General features: G+C 40.0%; 1 protein-coding gene across 9 annotated transcripts in view; it reads right to left on the reverse strand.

The window, feature by feature from the left end:
• The window catches only part of SPTAN1 (spectrin alpha, non-erythrocytic 1), a 46,301-nt gene that overhangs the window by 14,010 nt on the left and 8,657 nt on the right, over window positions 1-23,634 (reverse strand). For 4 of the 9 annotated variants that reach the window (XM_032131110.1, XM_032131108.1, XM_032131115.1 and 1 more), the window contains exons 3-37: window positions 23,204-23,329; window positions 21,736-21,876; window positions 20,604-20,750; window positions 19,870-20,003; window positions 19,034-19,178; window positions 18,787-18,941; window positions 17,396-17,531; window positions 16,825-16,926; window positions 16,458-16,595; window positions 15,916-16,026; window positions 15,386-15,463; window positions 15,056-15,211; window positions 14,505-14,709; window positions 14,193-14,374; window positions 13,701-13,944; window positions 13,258-13,380; window positions 12,327-12,544; window positions 11,491-11,583; window positions 11,025-11,159; window positions 10,456-10,604; window positions 9,066-9,125; window positions 6,719-6,917; window positions 6,035-6,139; window positions 5,486-5,509; window positions 5,096-5,131; window positions 4,040-4,087; window positions 3,618-3,709; window positions 3,311-3,455; window positions 3,013-3,194; window positions 2,746-2,845; window positions 2,419-2,616; window positions 2,156-2,302; window positions 1,514-1,617; window positions 1,225-1,387; window positions 721-735 (exon numbers count right to left, since the gene is read on the reverse strand). In XM_032131110.1, coding sequence (XP_031987001.1) covers window positions 721-735; window positions 1,225-1,387; window positions 1,514-1,617; window positions 2,156-2,302; window positions 2,419-2,616; window positions 2,746-2,845; window positions 3,013-3,194; window positions 3,311-3,455; window positions 3,618-3,709; window positions 4,040-4,087; window positions 5,096-5,131; window positions 5,486-5,509; window positions 6,035-6,139; window positions 6,719-6,917; window positions 9,066-9,125; window positions 10,456-10,604; window positions 11,025-11,159; window positions 11,491-11,583; window positions 12,327-12,544; window positions 13,258-13,380; window positions 13,701-13,944; window positions 14,193-14,374; window positions 14,505-14,709; window positions 15,056-15,211; window positions 15,386-15,463; window positions 15,916-16,026; window positions 16,458-16,595; window positions 16,825-16,926; window positions 17,396-17,531; window positions 18,787-18,941; window positions 19,034-19,178; window positions 19,870-20,003; window positions 20,604-20,750; window positions 21,736-21,876; window positions 23,204-23,329 — 4,536 coding nt within the window. The remainder of the gene's footprint in view (window positions 1-720; window positions 736-1,224; window positions 1,388-1,513; window positions 1,618-2,155; window positions 2,303-2,418; window positions 2,617-2,745; window positions 2,846-3,012; window positions 3,195-3,310; window positions 3,456-3,617; window positions 3,710-4,039; window positions 4,088-5,095; window positions 5,132-5,485; window positions 5,510-6,034; window positions 6,140-6,718; window positions 6,918-9,065; window positions 9,126-10,455; window positions 10,605-11,024; window positions 11,160-11,490; window positions 11,584-12,326; window positions 12,545-13,257; window positions 13,381-13,700; window positions 13,945-14,192; window positions 14,375-14,504; window positions 14,710-15,055; window positions 15,212-15,385; window positions 15,464-15,915; window positions 16,027-16,457; window positions 16,596-16,824; window positions 16,927-17,395; window positions 17,532-18,786; window positions 18,942-19,033; window positions 19,179-19,869; window positions 20,004-20,603; window positions 20,751-21,735; window positions 21,877-23,203; window positions 23,330-23,634) is intronic. The other 5 variants (XM_032131109.1, XM_032131114.1, XM_032131111.1 and 2 more) reach the window with 3 other exon arrangements.

A 23,634-nucleotide genomic window follows, 5' to 3' on the forward strand; every position in this document is an offset into this window, starting at 1 on the left:
TTTACAGTTTAATAAAAAATTCTATTTTTTTTTCAACTAAAAAAATAGTAATTTAATGTACCATACTCTGAAGTGACAAATGATTATTTCATTTCTTACTCTTGTTAGCTTCCTCTTTCTTTGTTCTGTCTTCTCCTTCCACACATTCTCATTTTACTGCACTTCTTGGATTCTTTCAAGTGCTGTCAGCTTTCCATCTGCTACATCTCTTTTTCTGGAGTGTTCTTTCTGTATTATTCCCTTCTATTCTATTGCAAGAACTAAGCCAATCAAGATCTATCATTTATTGAATCCTCCATCTTCAGCATTTGATTCTACAAACAGAAGCTCATGGATTTGGCATTATGTCCTGTGTTAAATCATCACAAGTGATGACCAAACAGCCTCTTCTTCTGAGAAAGGAGGATAGAACCCCATTTTCCTATAGGCTAACTCCTAAAAAAGCCCAAACTACATCACTAATGCAGCATAGATTAAACAGATCATGCAGAACACCTGCAAAACGAATACATGAATAAATGATGCTGAATAGGCATTAACAAAAAAGCCACACCCATAGGACAAGGATCAACAGCTGCACCTGGATGGAGGTCAAGAACTAACAGAAAACAAAGAGATTGCATGAACTGATGGATGGAGCAGCAACCAGAGCTTGGGCTCACACAGAAGCTTATACAGAGAAAATAAATTCACATACCAGGGCTAGTCCAAACTACTTACCAGCAGTTTGGAAAGCTATAAAACAGATTGAGAGAAGTAGTTCAGTGCATTCATACTACTTCATAAACCAGAATTAAAACATAAGAGGTAACTTTATTCCTTAATACTGAAAAATAAATGAGGTTTCGCATTCTATAATGTAAAAGAGTTGAGACTCAAGAATTCAGTTTCCTTATGTTTTTGTCTAGATGCTGGGAGAGAGACAGAACAGCCACTTGGGTTTCTTTAGGAAACTTTCTGCTGCGGATACCGTATATCTTATTAATTATATGCATGAATAATTAATCATATGCATGAATAATTACTAACCAAGTCCTATTTTGGGTCTCCTTTCATGCATAATGTAACTTCCATTTTCTCCTTGTTAAAAGGAGAACATGTCCAACATGATGCACTATTCTGTCATCTCTGAACAAGAATTCCTGAGCATGGCTTTTCAAAGCAGAGGAGGCCTTGCAAAGTTAACAATGATATTCTGATTTTTAAGCCAAGAACCACATTCACCTGGATATTTGTGGGATCCTTATATGACTCATCACTTGCAGTCTGGAGCTTTTCACTGATCCAGGCTTCTATTTCATCCACATCACGACTGAACTGCTGGAGGGTCTGAGACTCTCCCAGCTTTGATCTCTTCTCAATCATTTGGGCTTTCAGACGAAGCCACCTGCAGTAATTTGACACATACAATGAAGAACACTAGAGCCACATGAGGCATCGCCTTCAACAGCTACAGAACGTCCCTAAAGAGGATTTCCAGTCATCTGCATTCTCCTCCCAGGGCAGCACTGACCTGTCCAGGACCTCGTTGCGTCTGTTGGCGATGACTCCCTTGGCGTAATGATCTGCAGCAATCAGCTGGTCAGCAAAGGATTGCAGGACAGCAATTTTCTCTTCCTATTCAAACCAGAAACCATGAATTAGAACTGTGGTTCCCTAAAGTCAAATGATGAGCAGTGTCTGGAACAGAACAAGCCTTTTTATCTTCTTTAAATTTACATTACTGTGACTCTGTGAAGGAAGTCTCTGTTCCCTAGGACTGTAGAGTTCAACTTAGAACACCTTTCACCTGTGGCATTTAGGAAAAAAGGATCTTTTGGGCTTAAAACTTCAGCAGTATGATCTCCCAATAAATCTAGGCAGCTTTCTGCTACAAGAAACTGGAAATACACCCTTTTCTGCCACAAATAAAGGGAAAAAGTAATTTCAAATCAGTAAATTCACACAAATACTTGCCACTATTTCTACACTGTCTGTAGGCAATGAAATACATCCTGATCTGCATAAACTGCTTCTAAACTTCTGCAGCAAATTCCACATGGCTGAATATTCAGAACTGGACTTCAGAAGCCATACATGGCAGGAACTCCTTTTGCTAATAATTCCTATGAGAAAAAGGAAACTATTTTCCCCTTACTTCAGCTACACTCCTCACCTGGACATTGATTGCTTTATCAAAATCTTCATGTTTCTTGATGAGTGCCTCCACACTGTCTAAGGAGTCTCCTTTATCCTCTGTATTTAGGAAAGCCTCCCGGGCAGCCATCCAGTTTTCAGCTTGTTCACAGTCCCGATGAAACAGCTGGGGAGAAAAAACTCCAAAGCGTGAGCAAGACAGACCAAGAGCACTGTTATCACCAAAAAATAATAAACTTTTTAATGAAAAGAGGAATTATTATTCAAACTGCAGCAGAGTACCTGTAGTTCCAGGCACTGGTCCAGCATCATTCTGCGCTGGACCCAGGCCTTCTCCAGGTCTGTCCGTTCTTGGTCCAGAATATCCAGTTTCTCCTTGATCTCTGGGCTAGCATAGTGTCCATGGGCTAGAAGTTGTTGTCCAAACTGTTCAAATGCCTGGAAAGTGCCAGCCCTTGCGTCTATTTCCGTGCGGTGTTCCTGCAAGGGGCAGAGATGTGCTGCTCAATAACCAGAGCTGAACTGATCTGGTTTTGGAACTCTGATTGGAAAGTGTCAGAAAAAAGAAACATTTGTTGATGTTTATGATAACACTTATCTTTCACATACCTGGTGCCTTTCCAATAAAGCCTCAGCTCCAGTCACATCCTTTGCGAGTTCATCTGAGGAGACCAGACCCCGGATTCCATTGATCCAAGACATGAGGTCCCTGTGGACACACAGTAATAGGGTATTTTTCCCTCCCTCCACTGAAGTAAGTCAAAACAGGGAAAACAGTCCTTTTCTGAACCCTTCACAGAAATATTCCTGTGGAACAATAAGCCACATATACTTCACTAATAATAAACAAATTGAGAGGGGGAATAGCATCACTACCTGAAATCACTGAGGAAACGCTGCAGGTCATGAGAATCTCCAAGCTTCTCTTTGCGCTGGTCAGCACGTTTTCCCAGACTATTCCAAGCCTGATTCAACTCAGTGCATTTTTCTTGGAGATCTTCAGCAGATTCTGGATGTGACTGGATCAGACGCTGGGCAGTTTCACCAAGAGAATTCACCTAGGATTAGAGAAGGGGAAATAAACACAATGAAGACAGAGAGAAGAACTGCTATAGTTCAATCATTTCTGGCAGATAAAAAGAAAGCTTTTGGGTTCTCTTCCTCAGAATCTCACCTTGTCTCCCAGAGCTGCCAAGTCTCTCTCAAAGCCTTCATGTTTGCGCTGCAGAGCCTGAACACTGGCCAGGTCATGCCCATAGTTGTCTGTATTTAATGCTTGATTCTTCTCCTCTATCCATTCTTTGGTTTCATCAGCATCTCTGATTTGAAGGAAGGAAAGGCAAAAAGAGAATTAAAACCAAGACCACCCTCTCCACTGAACAAGCTGGGGGTTGAATATGATTTGTTTAGAACAGGTCCCACTATATTTTAGAATTCTTGACAGACAAAGCATTTGAGTCAAGACCAAACAAACCCCTCACCTGTGGAATCTCTGGACCTCGTGGGCACTGCCCAACAACTGGCTCCTCTCTTCTGCCAACTGCTGCAGAGATCTCCAGCGCTCATTCAGCTCCTGGATGAGGGAAATGAAAAGTCAAGATTGGTCTTTCACTACAGGTGAAGGTTACTAAATTCTGCTTAATTCCAGAAGAATGCACAAATTCCGACAGCTTAGTTAAATATTAAGGGTTTCTCCTGAGCTGTAAAACCAAATGATTTTATGTATACAATGAGACAGTGATGTAACTTGAGAAGCAAATGCTGTATATACTAATATATACATTCTTTCAATAAATTGATTCAAAAGAATTTATAAAGCTTAATGAAAGACAAAGACTGTGGAAAAGGAGGGCAAAAAATGTTCACAACTTCTAAATCAGGTCAGAGAAAATTGTGTAATTACCTTGATTGAGTTGAAGGTTGCCACAGTGTGTACCATCAAACGTGCAGACTGCGTGAAAAGGCAGAAATAAAAAATATAGCATTGAAGTCAACTCTAACCAAAAGCAAAACCAGACTGAAAGAAAAGTCCTTAAAAAAACCAAATAGAAATCACCAAGAAAGACAATCTAAGTAAATAACAAAAGCAATTGAGAATAATTGGCTGTAATACCTAAGGTATTATAGAGCAAAATAAGAATAGTCAGAATTCACAAGCAAGCACTGTCTTATTAGTGTAAACTGAAGCAAACAAATCTTAATGAGGGCAAAGAAGAGGAAAATTTAAAGGTAACATTCAATACATGAATTTAAAAAACCCCAAAATCTTAGTCATAGTTTGCCAAGTTACTATGGGACTCTTAGAATTCGATGTACATGTTTATAATCTGCAAAAAAATACTTTAAAAGTCACCAGTTCCTGGTGACATGGCTGCATTTTTTGCCAAAATATTGCATACTAACCTGGTTTCCCCACATTCACACAACTTAAAAGATGTACAAGCAACTTTAAGTCTAACAGAGTAGGTGCAAGACATAAAACACGAGAATGAAATGCTAGGGAAAACACAATGTTAGATAATTTTAAAAATATTTAAGATATTATTGTGCTTTAGTAGGTGACAGCTCTTCCATTGTAGGCCTCTAATGAATGGAGAAAGGCTTCTTCTATTGTAGAAAATGAGCTGGTGGTGACTAATGGAATACAGCATATCCCTTACTAAAGGAATATTGACATAAATGGTTTTGACTTTGAGGAATAAAAACATTTTGTTGTAGCAAGCAGAAAGCAAAGAACTCATGCAAAGTGAACAAGGGATTATTCAATATCTACTGGCCAGAAACTGGAATCACCCTGATAGTACAAACTCAAAACTAAACAGAGTTTTGTAGCAGAGAGGTAAAAATAAGGCTGTTGACAATTTCTATGGCACAGGAAAAGTAAATGGTCTAAAAAAGATTATGTGCTGTAGTTTTTTTTTTATTTTCTTGTTGTGTGCTACTAAGCAATGACACCTACCTTCCAAGGAGACGCTGTCTTAGAATCAGTTTCATCCTGTTTGAAAATGTGAAGAAACAGCTTTAAATACAAAACAGAATCTAAAACTATCAGAATACAGTAAAAAAAATCTTGAAAATATCTCCATGTTCAATCCTTAACAGAGTAAATACATTTTTTCATGCAAGTATTTGTATCAATTTGGGTTATGCTGCTTGCTTAGATCTGTGATGTGGGGCAAGACACTCAGGAAACAAAGGAATCAAAGATTATCTTATCTTTGAATGTCCATTCAAAGTCATTAGTGAGTTCCATCATGGAAATGAACTACAGTTATGGCTGAACTTCTCTTTTGTACATCCCAAACCTGTTACAATTGCCACCCCATCCACCTCAGAAATTAACACTTACCCTGGGCATCATCCCATAGACTTCCTGCAAAGAAGACAGGACAAACAACTTGTTATTTTCTAACAGAAAGAATGTTTTTCCCAACATGCTTCATACTTAGTTGGCACAGGATAAAATTATTTACAGCACAAGTATGTAAAAAGCTGGCAAAAAAGCCCTAAAAAATCCAAACCAAAACAGAAAACCCACAAATCCCCTCCGCTCTGAATTGCACTCTGTTTTATTTCTCTTTTTCCCTAGCATTCCTCACCCATTTTCCTGCACATAAATAAAGGCTAAATTTCAAATTTATATGAAGTTAATGTGTGGATTCTCCATGACTTTTGATATTATTGTAAAGACTTTCCATTCCTAAAAAAAGAAAGGAAAAAGCTCTAGATGCTGCAATTTGCTCTAGCATTATTAAAAAATATAATTCTAAAGGTCTTCTTGGGATGGCCACACTAGAGAACAGCCTGAACCTCGCAATGTCAGGCAAAGACAACAGACAAAAGAAAGGAGGAAAATCTTTTGCTTCTTAGATTAGATTAAGGCAGAGAAAAAGAGCACCTGTTGCTGTACTGCTTGTACTTCATCTGCCATCAGCCCTTCTGACTCCAGGTCCTTTGCAACCTTGTTTATGTCCTTCAGGCGTGACTCGTTGGCTTTCAGATCCTACACAGAACAGGGAAATATCCCAGCATTAACATTCACCCATGCAAAACATGTGGAACTAGGTAGCTCACCAGGAGTGCCCAGTGTGTGAACAGCAGGAATTGAGCACAATGGCCCTCAGTTCCCAGAGAGCCTACGCCAGGGAATCCCAGCTGCCAGATTTCCCCACCCCCCCCCCCATATCTCAGGGAAATAACTCTACAGATGGAAACCAAAATGCATCTTTCCTTTCAACAGGAATAGCTTAACTGAAGGCTATGCTTTACACAAACTGAAATTCCTCCAAAGCTTGGCAGATTCTATACTGCAAAGTGCTGAAAGAGGGTTTTAGCTCTCTGGGAGCTGGGAAGCACGGAGCAACCTGGGCAATGTAATCAAACTGAAGACACTTGAATGTGGCATTCTCTCTAGCCTCACAAAATGAAAGAAAAGATTCATATATACCTTTTATGGACCTTTTATGTCCAATCAAAGCCATATTTCATACTCAGCTATAAAGAATTGTCATGGACACATGATCAGAAAGCCTGAAGAGAAAGGCCAAAATTAACACACACATTATGCAGCATCACAACATACCTTCTGAAAATCATCAAATTTCTTCTGCAGCACCTCCACCTGCTCCAGGTCAGCACCCACTTCCTCACTGGTGAGTGCTGCTTCCTTCTCATTGATCCACTGCTGGAGCTCGTTGGCTTCACGGAAAAGCATGAACTTCTTGCAGCTTTTTTCCAACATTCCTTTACGTTTTTCTCCCAGTTCCAGGAGAGAGTGATACCTGGGACAAGCAGGAAAGGAAAGCAGGAAACAGTCAGATGGAACTGAGTCCAATCACAGGAATTTCCCAAGTACTGGAGTCCCCAAAAATGGAGAAACTCTGAACTTATGCCCTGTTCTGCTACAGGATGAGCTACTCATGTGTAGTTGGGAATGAGGACTGTCCATGCCTCTCCTCCACATGGATTGCACACCAAAATGGGAACTCCCACATGCAACGCCTCACTGGGCAAATGCAAACCCAAATCACAGCCTAGGCTGGGGTAGGTTCTTAAACCTCAGTATCACTGCAGGGCAGGAATGACTCCATAGGCTCTTACTTGCCAAGAGATAATTTTCCTAGAGTACATCAAGTCTGTCATCAGATTACTAAAATCCACTGGCCTCCCAGCTTTAGAACATAAACATCCTCACTAGCCATTCCAGTGCAAAATCTGCTGAATGTTTAAGCAAGGTGTAATCTATATGATAACACACCTATATTCAACTGAAAAACCCATGAAACTCATTTCACATGCACTTTTTATATCTGTGGAATTCTCAATATCAATGATATTACTCCTCATTTACATTAGAATAGACAAAAAGTAAAACCTCAAAAATGTTTAAATTGGTCTGCACAGGGGCAAATAAACCTCTTAAGACCAGCCAGTTATTTAAAACCACCTTGTAATCAACTAGACACAGATGATCCTACAAGACCCTTCCCAAGCTATTGCTGAAAAAAGCCAAGAGCAGTTTTGCAGTCACTGAGTTACAAATCTCTCTAGCAATGCATAATAATGCCTGGATTTTAAAAACCTGCTTTCAGAAAAGCCACACTCTTAATACTCATGTTCCTTTATTTTAAGTCTTCCAGAAGATGAGACTTTTTTTCTGCATCTGGAAGGGTTTTATGTCCTGAATCAGTTTGAACATTGGTCTACTGCAGTGATCAACAGCAGCAATAGATTCTCATTATTAAGCTATATTCCTTCTGATGTTGTTAAGTCAAACAATACCAGACACTGCTGAGGTACCTCCAGGGGCCTCAAATGGGGATGTTTTCATTTCCCACCCTGAAGCACAAGGGCACATACTGAGCAGTTACAACCCCCCAGCTTGAGGAGTTCAATCCTGGAGCATTTTCCTAACCAACAGCTCAGAGATGACAAAGTCTCCTTAAAATAATCCTCAGTATCCTGGGCTGTAATGTCTATATACCAAACTGACAAACCAGCTCTCCTTCCATGGAAGCTGAGACTTCGTGGCTTCCTGTTTATTGTAGTTTAAGGCTGGGCAGAAAGGAACTAAGAATCTTTCATATTAGGCTTAAATAGAAACTTTCTACCCTGACTTCAGGAAAACACTGATTTGAAGCCAGCCCTAACTGCAGCTGTTTGCCTCAGCAAACAATGTCAGCTATTAAATACTTGTAAAGCTCATAGAGGATCTGGGGCAAAACTCCTTTAGAAGCAGACCTTACCTCAGAGTTGCTTTGCAACACTTGAGAGATTTACATAAAAGTTTCACTTTTAATTCTCAAGAAACACATTTGCTATGAAAAGACAAGCACAGCCAATAAACACTGTGGCTTTGGATTTCCCAGTAACTTCCACCTGTATAATGCAAACTTGGTATCTTTTCCAGGAGACACGAACACAAGTTTCAAAATCTAGTTGATGTTAAAATTAAGAAATAATCACCCTATATAAATAATGTTTTTTGACTATCCAGCATAAATGTTACTTTCTGTGATAAACCATGATAGCCCCACCCTTCCCAAACTCTTAAGACATTCAGATGTGATGCAATACTTGGTAGATGTATTTTGTATATATTTATATAAACAAACCAATATTTCTATCTGCACCTCACAAAATGCAAGAGATGCTTTTTAAGGAAAACAGTCTAGATAGACCTAAAGCCTCTTTGGTAAGCAAAATCAGCGTGATGGAATAAACATGAACCAATTTAGCAGCACAGAGGTGCCCAGCAAGATAAGCAGCTGGAAACACAGACCACCACATTCATCTAAACTAATCCTCATTGCAGAAATTGCCTCCTTCATGTCTCTTTGGAGCAGCTTTCCCAAAGAAAGAAACAAAGGGAGGATGAACAGTGACAGTGTGGAGACAGCATGATTTAGGAAAGGGCTAATCCTACTCACAGTTCTTCGACCTGTTTCATACGCAGAGATACACTGCCGACCTCCTTAGTTATGAGAGTCCTGCACAGACAGGGAGCACAGCAAATGCATGCAAAAAATTAGTCAGATTAACAAAAATAATGAAAGCAGCAGCTCCATCCATGGCTGGTCTGTGGTAGGAGATGAGTAAGAGTTCACATTTAAATGGAGAAAATTAGGTGTTGTTCAGAAGCAAACAAAGCAAATCAGACCAGGAGTACAATTCACGTAAGGAAAGCTCAGCAGTACAGTTGAGCTCTCTCTATAAGGTCTCCTCACTTCTTGATTATTGTGCCATGGGATTGGAAACTAGAAAGTGGTCCCCACTCCTTGGCTCTAAAATAAGGCACCCTGTTCTAGTTACTAAAAGCCACATGCAAACCCATGGAGGGAATTATTTTATTAAAATCCTGACCAATGTGCCACAATTTTCCAGCATCTTTTTGTCGTGCCGATAAAAAGGGGTTTTGTTATGGGTTGGTGGGGTTTTTTGTGTGATTTTATTTTAGTTTTTTAATTCTAGAGCTAAGGCTAGTAATTATTGCATGTCACTGTAATAACTGATGACTCAACACAACTGAGTGGGAGCAAATTCTCACACAGAACGACAATGTAGCTGCACAAACAGATGGGAGAAAACTTTCAGCTTTGGCTTCCAAGTGGCTTGATAAGATGAGCCAGCATTCACAGCTATCACCCACAGCCCTTGCTTGAATTAATCTTCAGCCACCATGTGCTTTAAGAAGGTCATTACCAAGTAGCCTTGCAGTTTTCTGTTTGCCAACGATATGTTGCACTTTCAAAACAGATGATAAAAATTGAAAAAAAAAGAAGGGGGGACATGTTTTAGCTCCTATAATGGTAACAAATACTGGCACCACATTTCAGAAAAAAAAGTGATGATCTAGCAAGCAAAGTAGCCCCAGCTTGTAAGGAGGGCACCTCCAGAGGCAGCCCTGTATAGGGAGAGCACTGTACTTTATGGAATCAAATTTAAGAAAGCTTTTCAAAATAGATCACACATTAAGAAGTGACAACTACATATACAAGAGCTGCATAGGACATATATATCTCACAAACAAGTTTAAGTAGTTAGGTACAACAGCAAAAGGAACACATAAAATACTCAAGTCAGACAGTAAGCTGAGCTCTAGTGTCATGAGTTTAACAGTTAAAAATGGGAAAAGCAACAAGAAAATCTAGAGTAAGAATAAAATAACTGAATCTGGGCCTCTGGTAAAGGAGCCCTTTGTTTTGCTCCAGTTAATTACTCCCTCGTGTAAGAAGCATTAACCTAAGCAGGTGGCATCTGTGAAGCAAAGGCCAAGCCAGCTAATGCTGGCGGTGTCATATCTCATCAGTTAGATCTTACTGGTTGTCGATTTGCTCCTGTCGCAGTGCTATGCTGCCTTGCTCCTCCAGGAGGTTCTCTCGAGATGCAGACTGGGCAGGATCCAGTTTTTTCACATAGGCAGCTGGTACAAATCCCTGACGGTCATTGACTTCCACCTTCCACCAGTCCTGGAAGGAAGAAAACCACAAAGCAACCACTGTGAGGCCATCATCAAGCATAAAGAATGCTGGGCAACTGAATGCTGCAGATCAGAGACTTCTATTAACACAAGGAAAGCAGTGATGCTCTCAACAGCTTGCTCTTGTTATGGAGATAATTTCAAACGAACTGCCTCTTGAAGATAGAGATCTTACTCCCATGTCTCCCCTTATATTTGGCCAAAAATTCCTCCACATCAGGGAATTAAAGTTCTCACAGACATGTGCCCTGTCTTGGAAAAGCTGGCAGCTGTAGAGGAGTGATGGAAATGAAGTGAAGAGGTTCAGCTGAAGTGCTGAATGGGAACATGGGCTAAATGTGCCAAAACCAAACAAAGCACAGCACTGAGGGAGCCAAGCAAAGCAGCAAAGCAAGAGGCTGGAGCCCACCTTGTTGGTGCTGTTGAGTAAGGTGAGGATATCTCCCTTCTTCATTGTCACCTCCCGGGGACTCTTCTCCTGGTAATCATAGAGAGCCAGAACGAGCTCTTTTCCAGTTTCATCATCTGTGGGAGCAACTTGTTGCTAAAAAAATAGAGCACAAGAAAAAATAAGCTGTTCCATGTTTATTATAATCAATGTAGTTGTCCTAGAATAGACTTCAGCTGTAGTTAAAGCTACTGTAGAGTCAGTTTAGGTGCTGTCTGGGCTCAAACCCTGAAAACCACCACATTAAATTGTTTTATTTCAAAACAATGCAGCTGTCTTACGATTATAAAAACAGACTGCCAATTTTTTTTGAGAAAATCAGGCACAGTCTTCAATAACCTCTCGAAACCAACAACTGTTACTGAGCTTTGTTTTCACCTTTCGCTGATCCATGAATTTTAGGTACATGATTAGCATCTTTCCTTACCCTGCACGATTGGGCCTGTTCCCTTAATGCCTGGATGCTGCTGCCATAAGCGGAGAGATCAGACATCAAAGCTTCATGTTTCTTCAGAAGAGCCTGAAAGTGGATGATAGCAACAACATGCACACCTTGACATTTTACAAATATGCCTCTGCTTAAAATATATACTTTGACTCCACACACAGGGAATGTGGGTTTTTCAGAGCTGCCAGCCTTGTGACTCTCATGGGAATAATCACTTCTATTTATTCACAGGCTAGATAGTGGTCCTAATGCTCCTGGTGCTTTGCCTCTGCCTTATCTCAGCAACATTCCATTCTTTTGTTCTGACCAGAAGTAACTATTTCCAGAGTGATATGGGTAAGTTTAAAGTGTGCCTTTAAACTGCACTTCACGTTGATAAACTGTCAGTCAGCACTGCCCGGGACGTGGTGTTTGACTGCAGAATGATACCAATAAAACAACTCCAGACAAAAAAAATTACTTCCAGACTAATGAACTGCTGAAAACCAGGCTCATACTGAAATGCTCATCCCATGAGGAATTTGCTGATATTATTTTCATTATACTTAAAAAAACAAAACCCTGTAAAAGAGTGAATACAGAGGTAAAGCTTCCTCATAGTTGGTTTAATATACTGAGCAGCAGAATTTCATGTGCAATAACAACTAAGACACAGGAAAAATTGTCATCTTTTGACTAAGAGCCAAAATCTTTCTTGATGCAAGAATCTGCCCTCTTCAATAAGAATCCTGAAATTATCAGAGCTCATTTTTTTACCACCGGATAAATCCTCACTGTACTTAGGCAGAACTGGTTTAAACAAGAACCTCAAGTACCTCAGCAGAGTCTTCATCTTTCCCATAGTCTGTACTGCCTACAATGGGCTCCTTTTCCCTCATCCAGGATTCGGCCTCATTAGCATCAGCAAAGTACTGCTGAGCCTGCAGGGAATCCTCCAGATCCTGTCGACGCTGAGATGCTTTGGCTTTCAGAGAGTCCCACTTCTGGTTTAGCTCGTTCAGTTTGATTTTCACATCTTCAGCTGCAAAGTGTCCTATGGAACAGAAGCACAGGGAACTGAAGGACTTCAGCAGACAAAACCAATACACATTAAAAGGTTACTTGTAGTTCTTCAAAGTGACAGAAATTAGACCAATTTAAAGCCTATTCAGACTAGAATAATAAAAACACAACTCAGCTGGTCCTTTTGCCTCAGACTGGAAAACACTGAACCTGTCAATCAAGTTGTACTAGCATATCTTAATCATTAGGAATAAAACAAGACATATCATAACATTTCTCAATGATGAAACAGGAAAGGTCATCTCCTTCCAGAGTTCTGGCAGCAGACAGATATTATTGCAGACCTGCAGGATTTTTTTGTTTGTTTTTTCATGTTAAAAACACCCAGTCGGAAATAAACATGCCTATTTATTTAAAAGCAATTTGTCTTTGTAGAGAATTTTCTCTCGCATCATGGTTATGTACCTCTGATAGAACCCTTTAACAGATGTAATTACAGAGACTAAATACAATAGGTAGAAAATTGCTAAATAAGTGTTCATCAAGAGTAGATGGAGATCTATGAAAATTATGACAGGTTCCCACCAAGGAACCTATTTTTATTTTCAGGTGAAAGGATGACCAGGAGTTCATCCTGCTAGTAGGTACCTGTCTATTGTCAGGATAAAAACAGGCAGTAATTCTTAACTGTGCTGGGCCAGAGAACAAAAGACTGTGCCAGAGTTAAAAAATATTGAGACATACCTTCTTCCACCATAGCATTCCCCTTCTGTGTGACTGCTTTAATGCGAGGCTCATGGCCTGCAATTTCTGCCTGCAAAGCCTGGTGCTTCTTTAGCAGATTCTGGACACCAATTAAGTCCTTGCCTGAAAGATACAAAATAATTAATCAGCTAAATCAGAGTCAGTAGATGAAACAAAAATTTCAAGGCAGCTGTAGCCAGCGCTACACAAACTTGCAGAGGGAAAACTCTTAACAATGAAGACAGAGCACTATGGAAACTAAGTTACCACTGGAATTATATAAGCAACACAACAGAGACCCTGGGCAACGGCAAATATGTAACTCTGTACAATGTTAATTAGAGCAAACAGTTCTGAAATTTTCAGGGAATGTTCTATAAAGATACAATTTATAACACAGCAATTCTGACATCTAAATCCTAGAGATACCAGGATGGACCAACCTCGGTTTGTTGAAGCTGCAATAGGTTCTTTTTCCCTAATCCAGGTCTCTTCATCCTCAATGTCACGGAAAAGCTGCTGCAGGCGAAGAGAATCTGCGAGTTTCTGCTTGCGAGCTACCATGGGCTCCTTCAGAGCTTCATAGCGAGCCACTAAAGCTTCTTGTTTCTTCTTGATATTGTCAGCATCAAAGTGCCCAGCCTCTTGGAACTGGCGTGCCTGGATGGTAATGCCATCTATCCGATCCTAAAATTGATCCAGCAACAGCATTAGTTCAGAAGTTCTGTGAGGTGGCTGTAGTGACTGAGAAGCTCATTTCTATTAAAGTCATAAAGATATTATTCTTAGAGACATACAAGTATGTTTCAGTTCAAAATTATTTTTGATAAGCAAACTGTAAAACCCAAAGCTAAAAAAATTATAAAAAACCAGACCTGCTAAGGTCTCTGACTGAGCATATCTGGAAAGGCAGGAATAAAAATTTTTTCCCTTACCTGATGGGCAGCAACATCTGCCTCTAGCAGGGCATGTTTCTTCTGGAGATTCTGAACATTAGTAAGATCTTTTCCATAATCATCAGAAGCTAAGTGTCCTTCTACTTCATACAGCCAGAGCTCAATGTCCTCCACATTGCGATTAAACTGCTGCTGCTGATTGGCTTCTCGCAGTTTTATACCTGAGGGAGACAGGGGCAAGAGGAGAACAGGACAAGGTAAGTGAAGTGGAAACTGAAGTTAACTCATTTCCGGTCTTCTCCCAGCTAAACTCTCTAGAAATTTGTCCATATTCTTCTGAGCGAGTCGTACCTTTGAGCTCAGTGGCCTCCAGAAGCTTCTTCCACAAGCTGATGACTTCATTCATGCGAGATGCCACCTCATCTGACGCATAGTGCTTGACATCAATCAGCTTCTGGCCAGCTTTCTCCAGGGCATCAATACGACTCTGGTTAGCAGACAGCTCTGCTTCAAAAGCCTGGTGTTTCTGAACTTTACCTTGCAAGTTTGATGGATCCTACAGATGAAGAAAGAAATAGAACATTTCAATGCAAAATCAGTACCCAAAGGTCTCAAGAATTTTTGAAATTGGACTACTTTCATAGACATGTCATGATGTCACCAGAGGATTTGGTGCCAAAAATATGCCTTAAATCAGAATTCTTAAGCTATTGGATAGGCATGATTACAGCATGATGGAAAAATGCCCCTTGGGGTCAGGAAGAAATTACAGTTCCTCCTGTTGCTATTAATACCACCGACTATCAGCAACATTTTGGCTGATGTTGCTTTGTATCATTAGACTGATTACATTAATTCCAGTACCGCCTTAAAAGCATTCTACCATTCATCGTTGTGCTTACCTTGTAGGCCTCATCAGTTGCAGTTTTCATCTTTTCATTAACCCAACTCTTGAGCTCATCAGAATCTCGGAAAAACTGCTGCAGATGGAAAGAATCTGCCAGCTGAGCACGGCGGTACATGGCTCTTTCATGAAGGGCATTTCGGCGGCTTAGCAGCTGAAAAAAAAAGAAAGTAAAAGGTTTTTAAATTCCTCAAGCTTGTAAGTACCACCACTGTACCCCTCTTGGGACAACTCCACTGACTTATTCTATATTGAAGTCATACCATGTAAAATAATAAAGCAGAACAAGATTTAAAGTCCACAGTCCAAATACATTTAGGATACTTACAGCATCTCTGCGTGTAGCAACATCGTCCATGGCATAGTGGTTATTCTGAATCAACTTAGTAGCAAACTCATCTAATGCCTACAGGGAAAACAAGTTTCCATTTATTTGGTGTAATAGAAATTGCTTATGCAAATTTGCTTAGTACATCAATTCCCCAAAGTTTATCACAGTAAAACTGGCAGAAAGCCATTAGCAGATCTATCCTTACACCCTTTTCTCTCTGTACCCTCATCCTCTCCATGTGGAAAAGCGCAGGTTTTTGACAAATCTTCATCCACCTGTGTGCTGGTCTGATAAGGAAGCACCAGGTTACCTGGCTCTGAGACAAAAGCCAAGCCCTATCCCATACTTTCTCCACTATTTTCTGTTTTAGAGACAATACCTGTTACATCCCACAGAACATTTCGGCAGATCATTCTGCAAAGCAAACCCCATCCTTTACTATCCTCCAGCAATGTCTCCTCCCCAGTCAACAAATGCCCTTGTTTCACTTCCTGCCCATTTAGTGATGACGAATGCCAATGTCTTACTGTGATTTTCTCCTCTTGGGCACTTAGGGATTTCTCAAAGTCTTCATGCTTCTTCAGAAGAGCCTCCACACTGTCCAGAGAATCACCAAGGTCTTCATTCAGCAGAAATGCCTGAAGTAAGGACACAAACACATTTTTATGTTTCCATACTCAGCTGCTCTAAGTGAGCTCAAGCACAGCCAGGGGTATTTCCTGCCATATGTTATTACTGAAATGTAAAAGATGACATCTGGGATGGTGTTTGCTTTATGCTTCTAACAGCCAATAATTTTTTCCATCTTCTTATTCAACCAGCATTTTACAAGAGTTAACACACACAAAAGCCACATCAAGCCCACTTGCCACAGTTCATAGTTTCAGCATTAGATGGAAACAGCCATTGCACCATTTCAGGCAGACAGATAAATAACTCTGCACAGCACCCACTCACTAGTGGGTGCTTATGGCACTGTCAGTAGGCAATACCAACTACTTAAGCCTACAGAAGACTACCCAGAAATTAAAGTCCACTGTATCTGGAGCATTCAAAGCTTTGCACTCACCTCTTGTTTGCTCATCCAGTTGTCAACTTGTTCAGTGTCTCTGTAGAAAAGCTGCAGGTCCATGCACTGCTCATACTGCTGTCTGCGGAGCTCCCACAGTTCCAGCAAGGCAGACCTTTCATCTGAGAGGATGGTCAGCTGATCGATTGGGAAGAGGAATACATAATAATTTTATTTAACACTCTAGTTCACTTCCATCTTGATGTAAAATCAAATTGTCACTCTAAAAAAGTGGTTAGCACTGAACTGAAAATGACTTCCTGTGTAAAGAATGAAATCTCCAGTTCCTGATGTGATCATCCTTTTAAATTAAGAGACACAGAAGAAAGAGACAAAATTCTTCTAGGAGCTTGTGCTCTCAACTTACCTTTTCTTTAACTTCATCAGAAGCGTAGTGCCCAGCAGAGAGCAAAGCCTGGCCTGACTCATCAGCAGATTTGAAGCTGTCTTCATGGGCATCAATTTCTCCCTAAGGAAGGAGATGTGAAAAAGCAAAATTTATCTTAGCATAGAGTGTCAGAATTACCTTACAATGCACATAAGGTAGGGTGCCCACCCTGGGCAGCCAGGGGACCTTTTTTTAAGGGTTAGGGTTAAATTCCTACATTAAAATGAAACTAGAAGTTGATTTGAGCTGTATTTTTTCTGCTTAATTACAGGAATTCCTCATGATGGAGAACTAAAACAGTCGTTAGTCCAACTGGCTGCTATCAGGCCTACCTTTTATAGAATATTATCATAAGCATTCTTAAATACTTAGTAATTAGTATATATCTACCATCTAGAAACAATTTAAAAATATTAAATCAGGACAGCAACCTAGTACTGTGTTAGTTGGATGATCAAAGCATTCCAGTGCTGCAACATTGACTCAGAGACTGTGTTAGACATACAAATCAGAGGGCTGTTGACTGGATTTGGCTGTATAACCACTCTACCTTATGTTCCTGATGTCTGTCTAGAAGAGCTTCTGCCCCAGCCACATCATTGGCAAGTTCATCAGCATTTATCAGAGCCTTCATCTCAGTCACCCAGCTGGTGAGGTCTCGGAAGTCTGCGAGAAAGCGCTGCAGCCTTAGGTAAGCAAAGGAAAAAATGGTTGGGAATAATTAATTCGCAGAGTTTCTCTCCCGTTTCTCCAAAGAAAGGGTTACAAACATAAAAGCTGTTCCTCAGATCAAATAAAACAACATAAAAGTGTGCTCAGAATATTGAATAACTAAATATGCTTTCAATCAAACAAGAAGCCTTTTAAAGTTATGAAAATGTTGGGTTCTAAATCAATGCCTCAAAGACACGTTTTGCATATAACTTATATTGTAAGTAAAATTAATATTCCTAACTACACACTGAGGACAACAGAAATCAAAGTATAGTTCTCAAGATAATCCACAGGGCTGCTTCTGTCACAACCATTATGGTGTGTGGGGAGGAGAGAACCGTCAGAAAATTTCAACTGCACATGACTCAGCCTTAAAACAAGCAAACAAATCCTCAAATTCCTTCCAGAATACCTTTAGTTGTTGCCTTTGGCATATGCTTAACACTTATCAGCAAAATTGATCAGTTTGTTTCCCTTTTACATTTGCTGTCAATTGCTCTGAAGATACTAAGACAGGGAAGGTAAAGAAAAAGATTATTTGTGTGGGTCTCCACTGCCAAAAATCCCACATCGTGGGAGGGAACAAAGGGCAGAAAAACAAAACCAGAAAGGATGTAAACTAACCACCACATCAGGATTAGTTTGTTTTTAGTACGGCTTCTCAACAGTGATCTAACAGGTTATGTTTCAGAGACCAGATCAGTATAGGCACAAGACTGGATGAAGACAAAACCCACAGCAACAAAGAACTACCACAGAAACAGGGAATTCATTTATTTGGTCTGTGACAATGCATCAAACAATATATCATACTTCAGTCTTCACAGAGACTCTTAAAGACTCCACAGTGAACAGATTTGTAATAAAAGTATTAAAAAAGCTTTTTTTTTTCAGCAAAGCTGAAACACAGTCAGATAATGTACTTCAAAATGCACATTTCAACTCAGGTAGAGAAAATAGCAAATGCCCTAAAGCATCACTGTGTCTATTTTCATAATTGATCCATAGCCAGAGAATGACAAAAGCTGCAATAATTTTTCAATCATGTAAATATTTCTTTTACTATGAGAAGTTAGTGTAAAATAGAATTTGGTGAACAAGACTGCTCCAAAAACAACAGAATCATCCCAAAATTTTGGAAGCAGCACCCCTTTCTTCTCCTTCCAAGAGCCCTCTGTCAAATGTGAACAAGGAGGGAAGCACCACTGCCCTGCTGCAGTGACCCACCTGTAGGAGTCGTTGAGACGAGCATGCCTCTCCGCTGCCAGCGTCCGGATCTGTTCCCAGTTGGCAATGAGTTCCTCCCGTTTCACTTGAATTTGGGAAGCATTTATTGGGTGAGACTGCTGCAAACGGTCAGCTTCTGCACACAGGGCCTTCACCTAAACCCAGGGATAAACTGAGTGAGCTTCCAGCCTTTTACAAGCAGGTGACTTCGTTTAAACTAAAGGTAAAATACACCTTGCAGGGGTACCTTATCTTCCAGAGCTGCCAGGTCTCTTTCCAGGCCTTCGTGCTTGCGCAGTAATGCCTGCACACTGGCTAAGTCTCTGCCAAAATCATCTGAGGCCATCAACTGCCCTTTCTCCTTAATCCAGCTGATTGTTTCATCCACATCCCTTCAGAACAAAGCACAAATTGAAAACAGTTTGTCTAGTATGGAAAAAGGAAGAAAGCAGGATGTGTTTCCATACATGTGCCAGACGTACTGGCATACAAACCCATATATATAAACACTGCAGCAAACTACAAACATCCTTTAGAAAACAAACAAATAGACTTTCTTTGCATCTCATGAAACTCTGAAGTATATTAACAGGCCGCTGTGACCAGATGCAAACCAGGAATTACAGCACCACTCAGCACTGTCACGGAGTGGATCCATTTCCCCCTCTGGACCCGTCTCCAACTTAATTACAGCAAATCTCAAAATGCTGTAGATGGAGATGAGAATAGAAAGGCATTGCTCAAAGCCTCCAAAACAATTGGGCTGACATCCAATAAAAAAAAGCACACCCCACTTAAGGCTCATCTAGGACAGAACTGGGGGAAAAAGCCCTCAGAGGAAAGAAGAGCAAAACTGCCATTAGCAGGAATGAATAAAACTGCCAAGTGCTGAAAAGCTCCATCAGAATGACCATTCTAAAGTAACTGTAGAACAACAAGGCCTTCATTGAACAAGTCATGCAGAAGAGCAAAGCAAAGCCATAGGAGACAGTAGCTCTTCTCATACTACTGTGTGCAGCTGAATGCATCATTAAACACCCACACAAGGGTTAAATCATTCAGCAGATCCAGCCAAGTTCATACCTGTTGAAACGCTGCACTTCAGCTGCCCCAAAGAGCTTTCCTTGCCTCTGAAGGGCAAGTCCCTTAAGACGCTGCCAGCTTGCATTTACTTCATCCTGTTTGGACTTTATCAGTTCCTCTTCAGGGTGTTGTTCCTGGCAAGCAAAGGAAAAATGCTATTTTCCTATGTTCTTTGGCTTTATGTCCATTGACAAAACGCTGCTGGTCTTCAAGAGATCAATTTATAATTACTGTCCTTTCCAGATGATCACTTAATTCAATAGTTTCCCTGAAATTTCACTGTGCAAACACTCAATACTCTAGTAGTGGTTTCCCTATATACTAATTAGGCCATAGGAAGAGGGCTGTAAACAGCATCTTCTTTTTCCCTGGAATGAAACACTTCCTGCCCTGTCTCCATCCTTGTTCACGCCCCAGATGTCAAAACAGAATAGATATTAAACCTCCCTGTCCAAGAGAAATATATTTAACCCCAGTATGACAGTTTCTCTTACTAATCACTACTCTCCACAATTTCAGAAACATTCCCAGCTGGGGCAGTTATTCAGGCTGTTTGGCAGAAGAACAAGTGAATCAAATGGTGACCATTTAAGGTGAAGATAGCCAAGTACCCATGTGGAGCAAAGCTTAAAGATCTGCCCCAAACCAGGGAGAAAAGAGGGGAAGTTACAGACAAACGTTTGCTGTGATAACTGACTTGCCAAAAGAGATCTTCAACAGACATAAATGCTTACCTGAATAAGTTTGCCAGCAAATTGGTTCACTTCATTTACTCTTTCTTCATGAGCTGCAAGGTCTGTCTGGAACTCTTCAAACTTCTTTTGCAAAACTTCAACATGCTCTAAGTCCTGTCCAAGCTCTTCTGAGGTCACTATTGCTTCCTAGCACAGTGAAAAAAAAAAAGTTAATTTCAGTATATCCTATGGGAAAACACTATTAAAAATTAGGAAGCAAACTGTCCTAATTTTCAATAGGTCAAAGACAATCACAGTGTTTAAGGTCAGATTTAAAAAAGTTTTATCCACTGAACTCCATTCCCTGCCCCAACACCTACCCATTACTGCAGAAAATATGCAAGATCACTAAGAGAATTATTTTTTCATCTTCCTTGATCGTATTAATTTTTCAAGTACTAATTCTTAGCACACAGAGTGACTAGAATTTGTTCCTTTTTACACTGTTTATGGGCATTTGCTGTAGGCTTCTGATGCAAGATTTTTGCACAAAAAGTGCAGTGTTGTATTCAGTAACAGTTATACAGGGTTTACAGTTTGAACCTACAGTGACACAAAATAGCAAACTATCATTTAAGGAAACCACTGAGATTATTTTGTGGCTGTTTTTCTTTTGATAGTGTGGTTTGCGGTCTGCTTCCTTAGAGTTCAAAGAATCAAGAGCCAACCGTCCCCTCCTGCAGTTCATGTCCTTACAATGTATATCTAAAGATATTCCAATCATTTAGTAACGATGTACACACTGCTTGCTGCTTAGGCTGGCTCTTTTCTGAAACAAGTAATTTAGAATATTTACTTAAAAAACATTTCCTTTTCATGTTGAAGATTTCCCTTAGAGGAAACTTGAATTTTATTTGTCTTCTCAAAGCAAAGAAGGAATTGTTTATGCTAAGTGCTGCCCAACACACAGGCTTCCTCTCAGACTAGTAACTTTTTTTGGGGCTGCAAAAGAGCAATAGTAGTTTGCACACCTACTGCTGATGCAATGTGAATAACTAAATAAAATATACAGGTGCCTTTACAAGCTTTCTGTGATTACCTGACCTCCAGCAACTCTATGCTGACAGAAATTTTCCACACAAGCACATCAAATTTCCCATCAAGGAGACAGTAAAGGGAGGTAATTATGCACCTTATCATTGATCCAGTCCAAGACATCTTCACATTCCCGTAAATATTGCACCAACTTCTGTGCTTGCAATAATTTGACTCCCTTCTCTCTCATCTTTTCCATCAGTAATTCCCATAGTCGGTGCAGCTCCTGCAGTCGAGTCTGAAAAAAAAGGATGTTGTTATTAAAATCCCCTGTCAAAGAAGATGAGATTTATTCCCTTCCTGTCCTTAACAGTAGATTTATTTATTTTTCTGAAGTTGTACATCCTAAACCTTACCTTAGACAAAGGGTAAGGGACAAACCTCACGATTTTATCTCCAGTAAATAGTTTTCAAATTATATAAAGTGGTGTAACACAAAAATAGGAATTACTGAACTGAGTATTTAGACAGTTGTTATAAATTAATGAAGCTATCAAATATCTTTACATAACTATGAGCTAAACATCCTGAGATAAAATTTGATTTAAATTCTATACTAATGTGAAGTCAGACCAAAAATTTGCTGCTCTCCCCTTCAAATGTTCAGTCTTTTATATGAAAGTCAACTCACAATAAGTGAATTGCATCTTCCTTTGGGAATTTATTTTTATTTAAGACAACACATTTGTTTCAAGTCAAACTTATGCCATTTCACTGTATTTTAACCACTTCTCTTAACACTAAACAGTTTATATATTTAGTTAACATTGTGAAGTGACATGATATGGACACACTAGGAACAATTACTAGTTTTAATGTTGAGTTTCTCTGGCTGCACTTGGCCTTTCAAAACTGTTGGGAGCTACTATAAACTTTATAGACAACAAAAAGTAAAACTGCACTCCCACACATGCACACAACTTGCAAAACAGGAAAGTAACTGCTCCACCCATTGTTTATAACACTTTGCTCATCGAGACCTGAAACTTGAAAGTCATTCAAGAGAAGCTTTTGAACATCATGGGCGGATACCACTTAATCCACTCAGAAAGTTCAATTAAAGAGATTTCAAGGGAGGAAAGAGCTCTGAGCAGTGCCCAGAAGGATGGTGCAAACTGTCAACCAAGGAAGAAAGGAGACATTGCAAAAGGAAGTTGCACTGCAGAGCCACAAGCTTCACCTACTCGTATGTGGGACCCCACTTGGGTGGCCGTGACTATCGGGCGCTGGGCAGTCCGGTACGGCGTGAAGGACTGAACCAGTGAAGGCAAGTTAGAATGAAATGCTAAACTTATCAATCAAGTTTGATAATCACTACAAAAACATCTCATCTTTAAACAATTCTCCTCAGAACCACATCTAAAAGAAGGTATGAGCTGGGTGCTCATGAAAGAGAAAAACACCTCTGAGCTTAAAAATACAAATTCTCTCATTATTTGACTAATCAAATACCCATAGAATTTTAAAGAGTGGTTTTGAATATAGAGCTATCTGTGCAATCTGAACAAAGTGCTTAAGGAATGGCCTGTAAGAGGGGGGGAGGGGTAAAAAGCTTTAAAACTCACTCTTATGGTTTCAGATGCAAAATGGCCTTCATTTATCATCTGATTTCCAGTCTCATCCAATTTAATGATGGCTCCTGAATTGGCCTGCACCTCAGCTTCAAAGGCTTGGTGCTTCTGCAGCTTCCCCTGAAAGGAAAACATCAAAGAATGTGACTGAGATTTGGTGCACGGACTCCTCCACATTCCCCAGCATCAAGATTTAAAGCGTATTTTATGCATATTCAGGACTGACAAACAAATAATAAAACTGCACAGTTGAAATCAGTTGTATCATGTGTTTGACAGGTGGATTCAAACATCCCAGTTTTAGTTACTTCTTTCTTGTGTTTGCTCTTGCACATGACAGTGTTCAAACCTCTGAGAACCTGTCAGCTAATTCTGCCCACGCAAACTTATTTTCTACAAATATCTTTTTTTTTTGTGGAAACAAT

Source organism: Corvus moneduloides, chromosome 21 (assembly GCF_009650955.1).
Source record: "Corvus moneduloides isolate bCorMon1 chromosome 21, bCorMon1.pri, whole genome shotgun sequence".
NCBI lineage: Eukaryota > Metazoa > Chordata > Aves > Passeriformes > Corvidae > Corvus > Corvus moneduloides.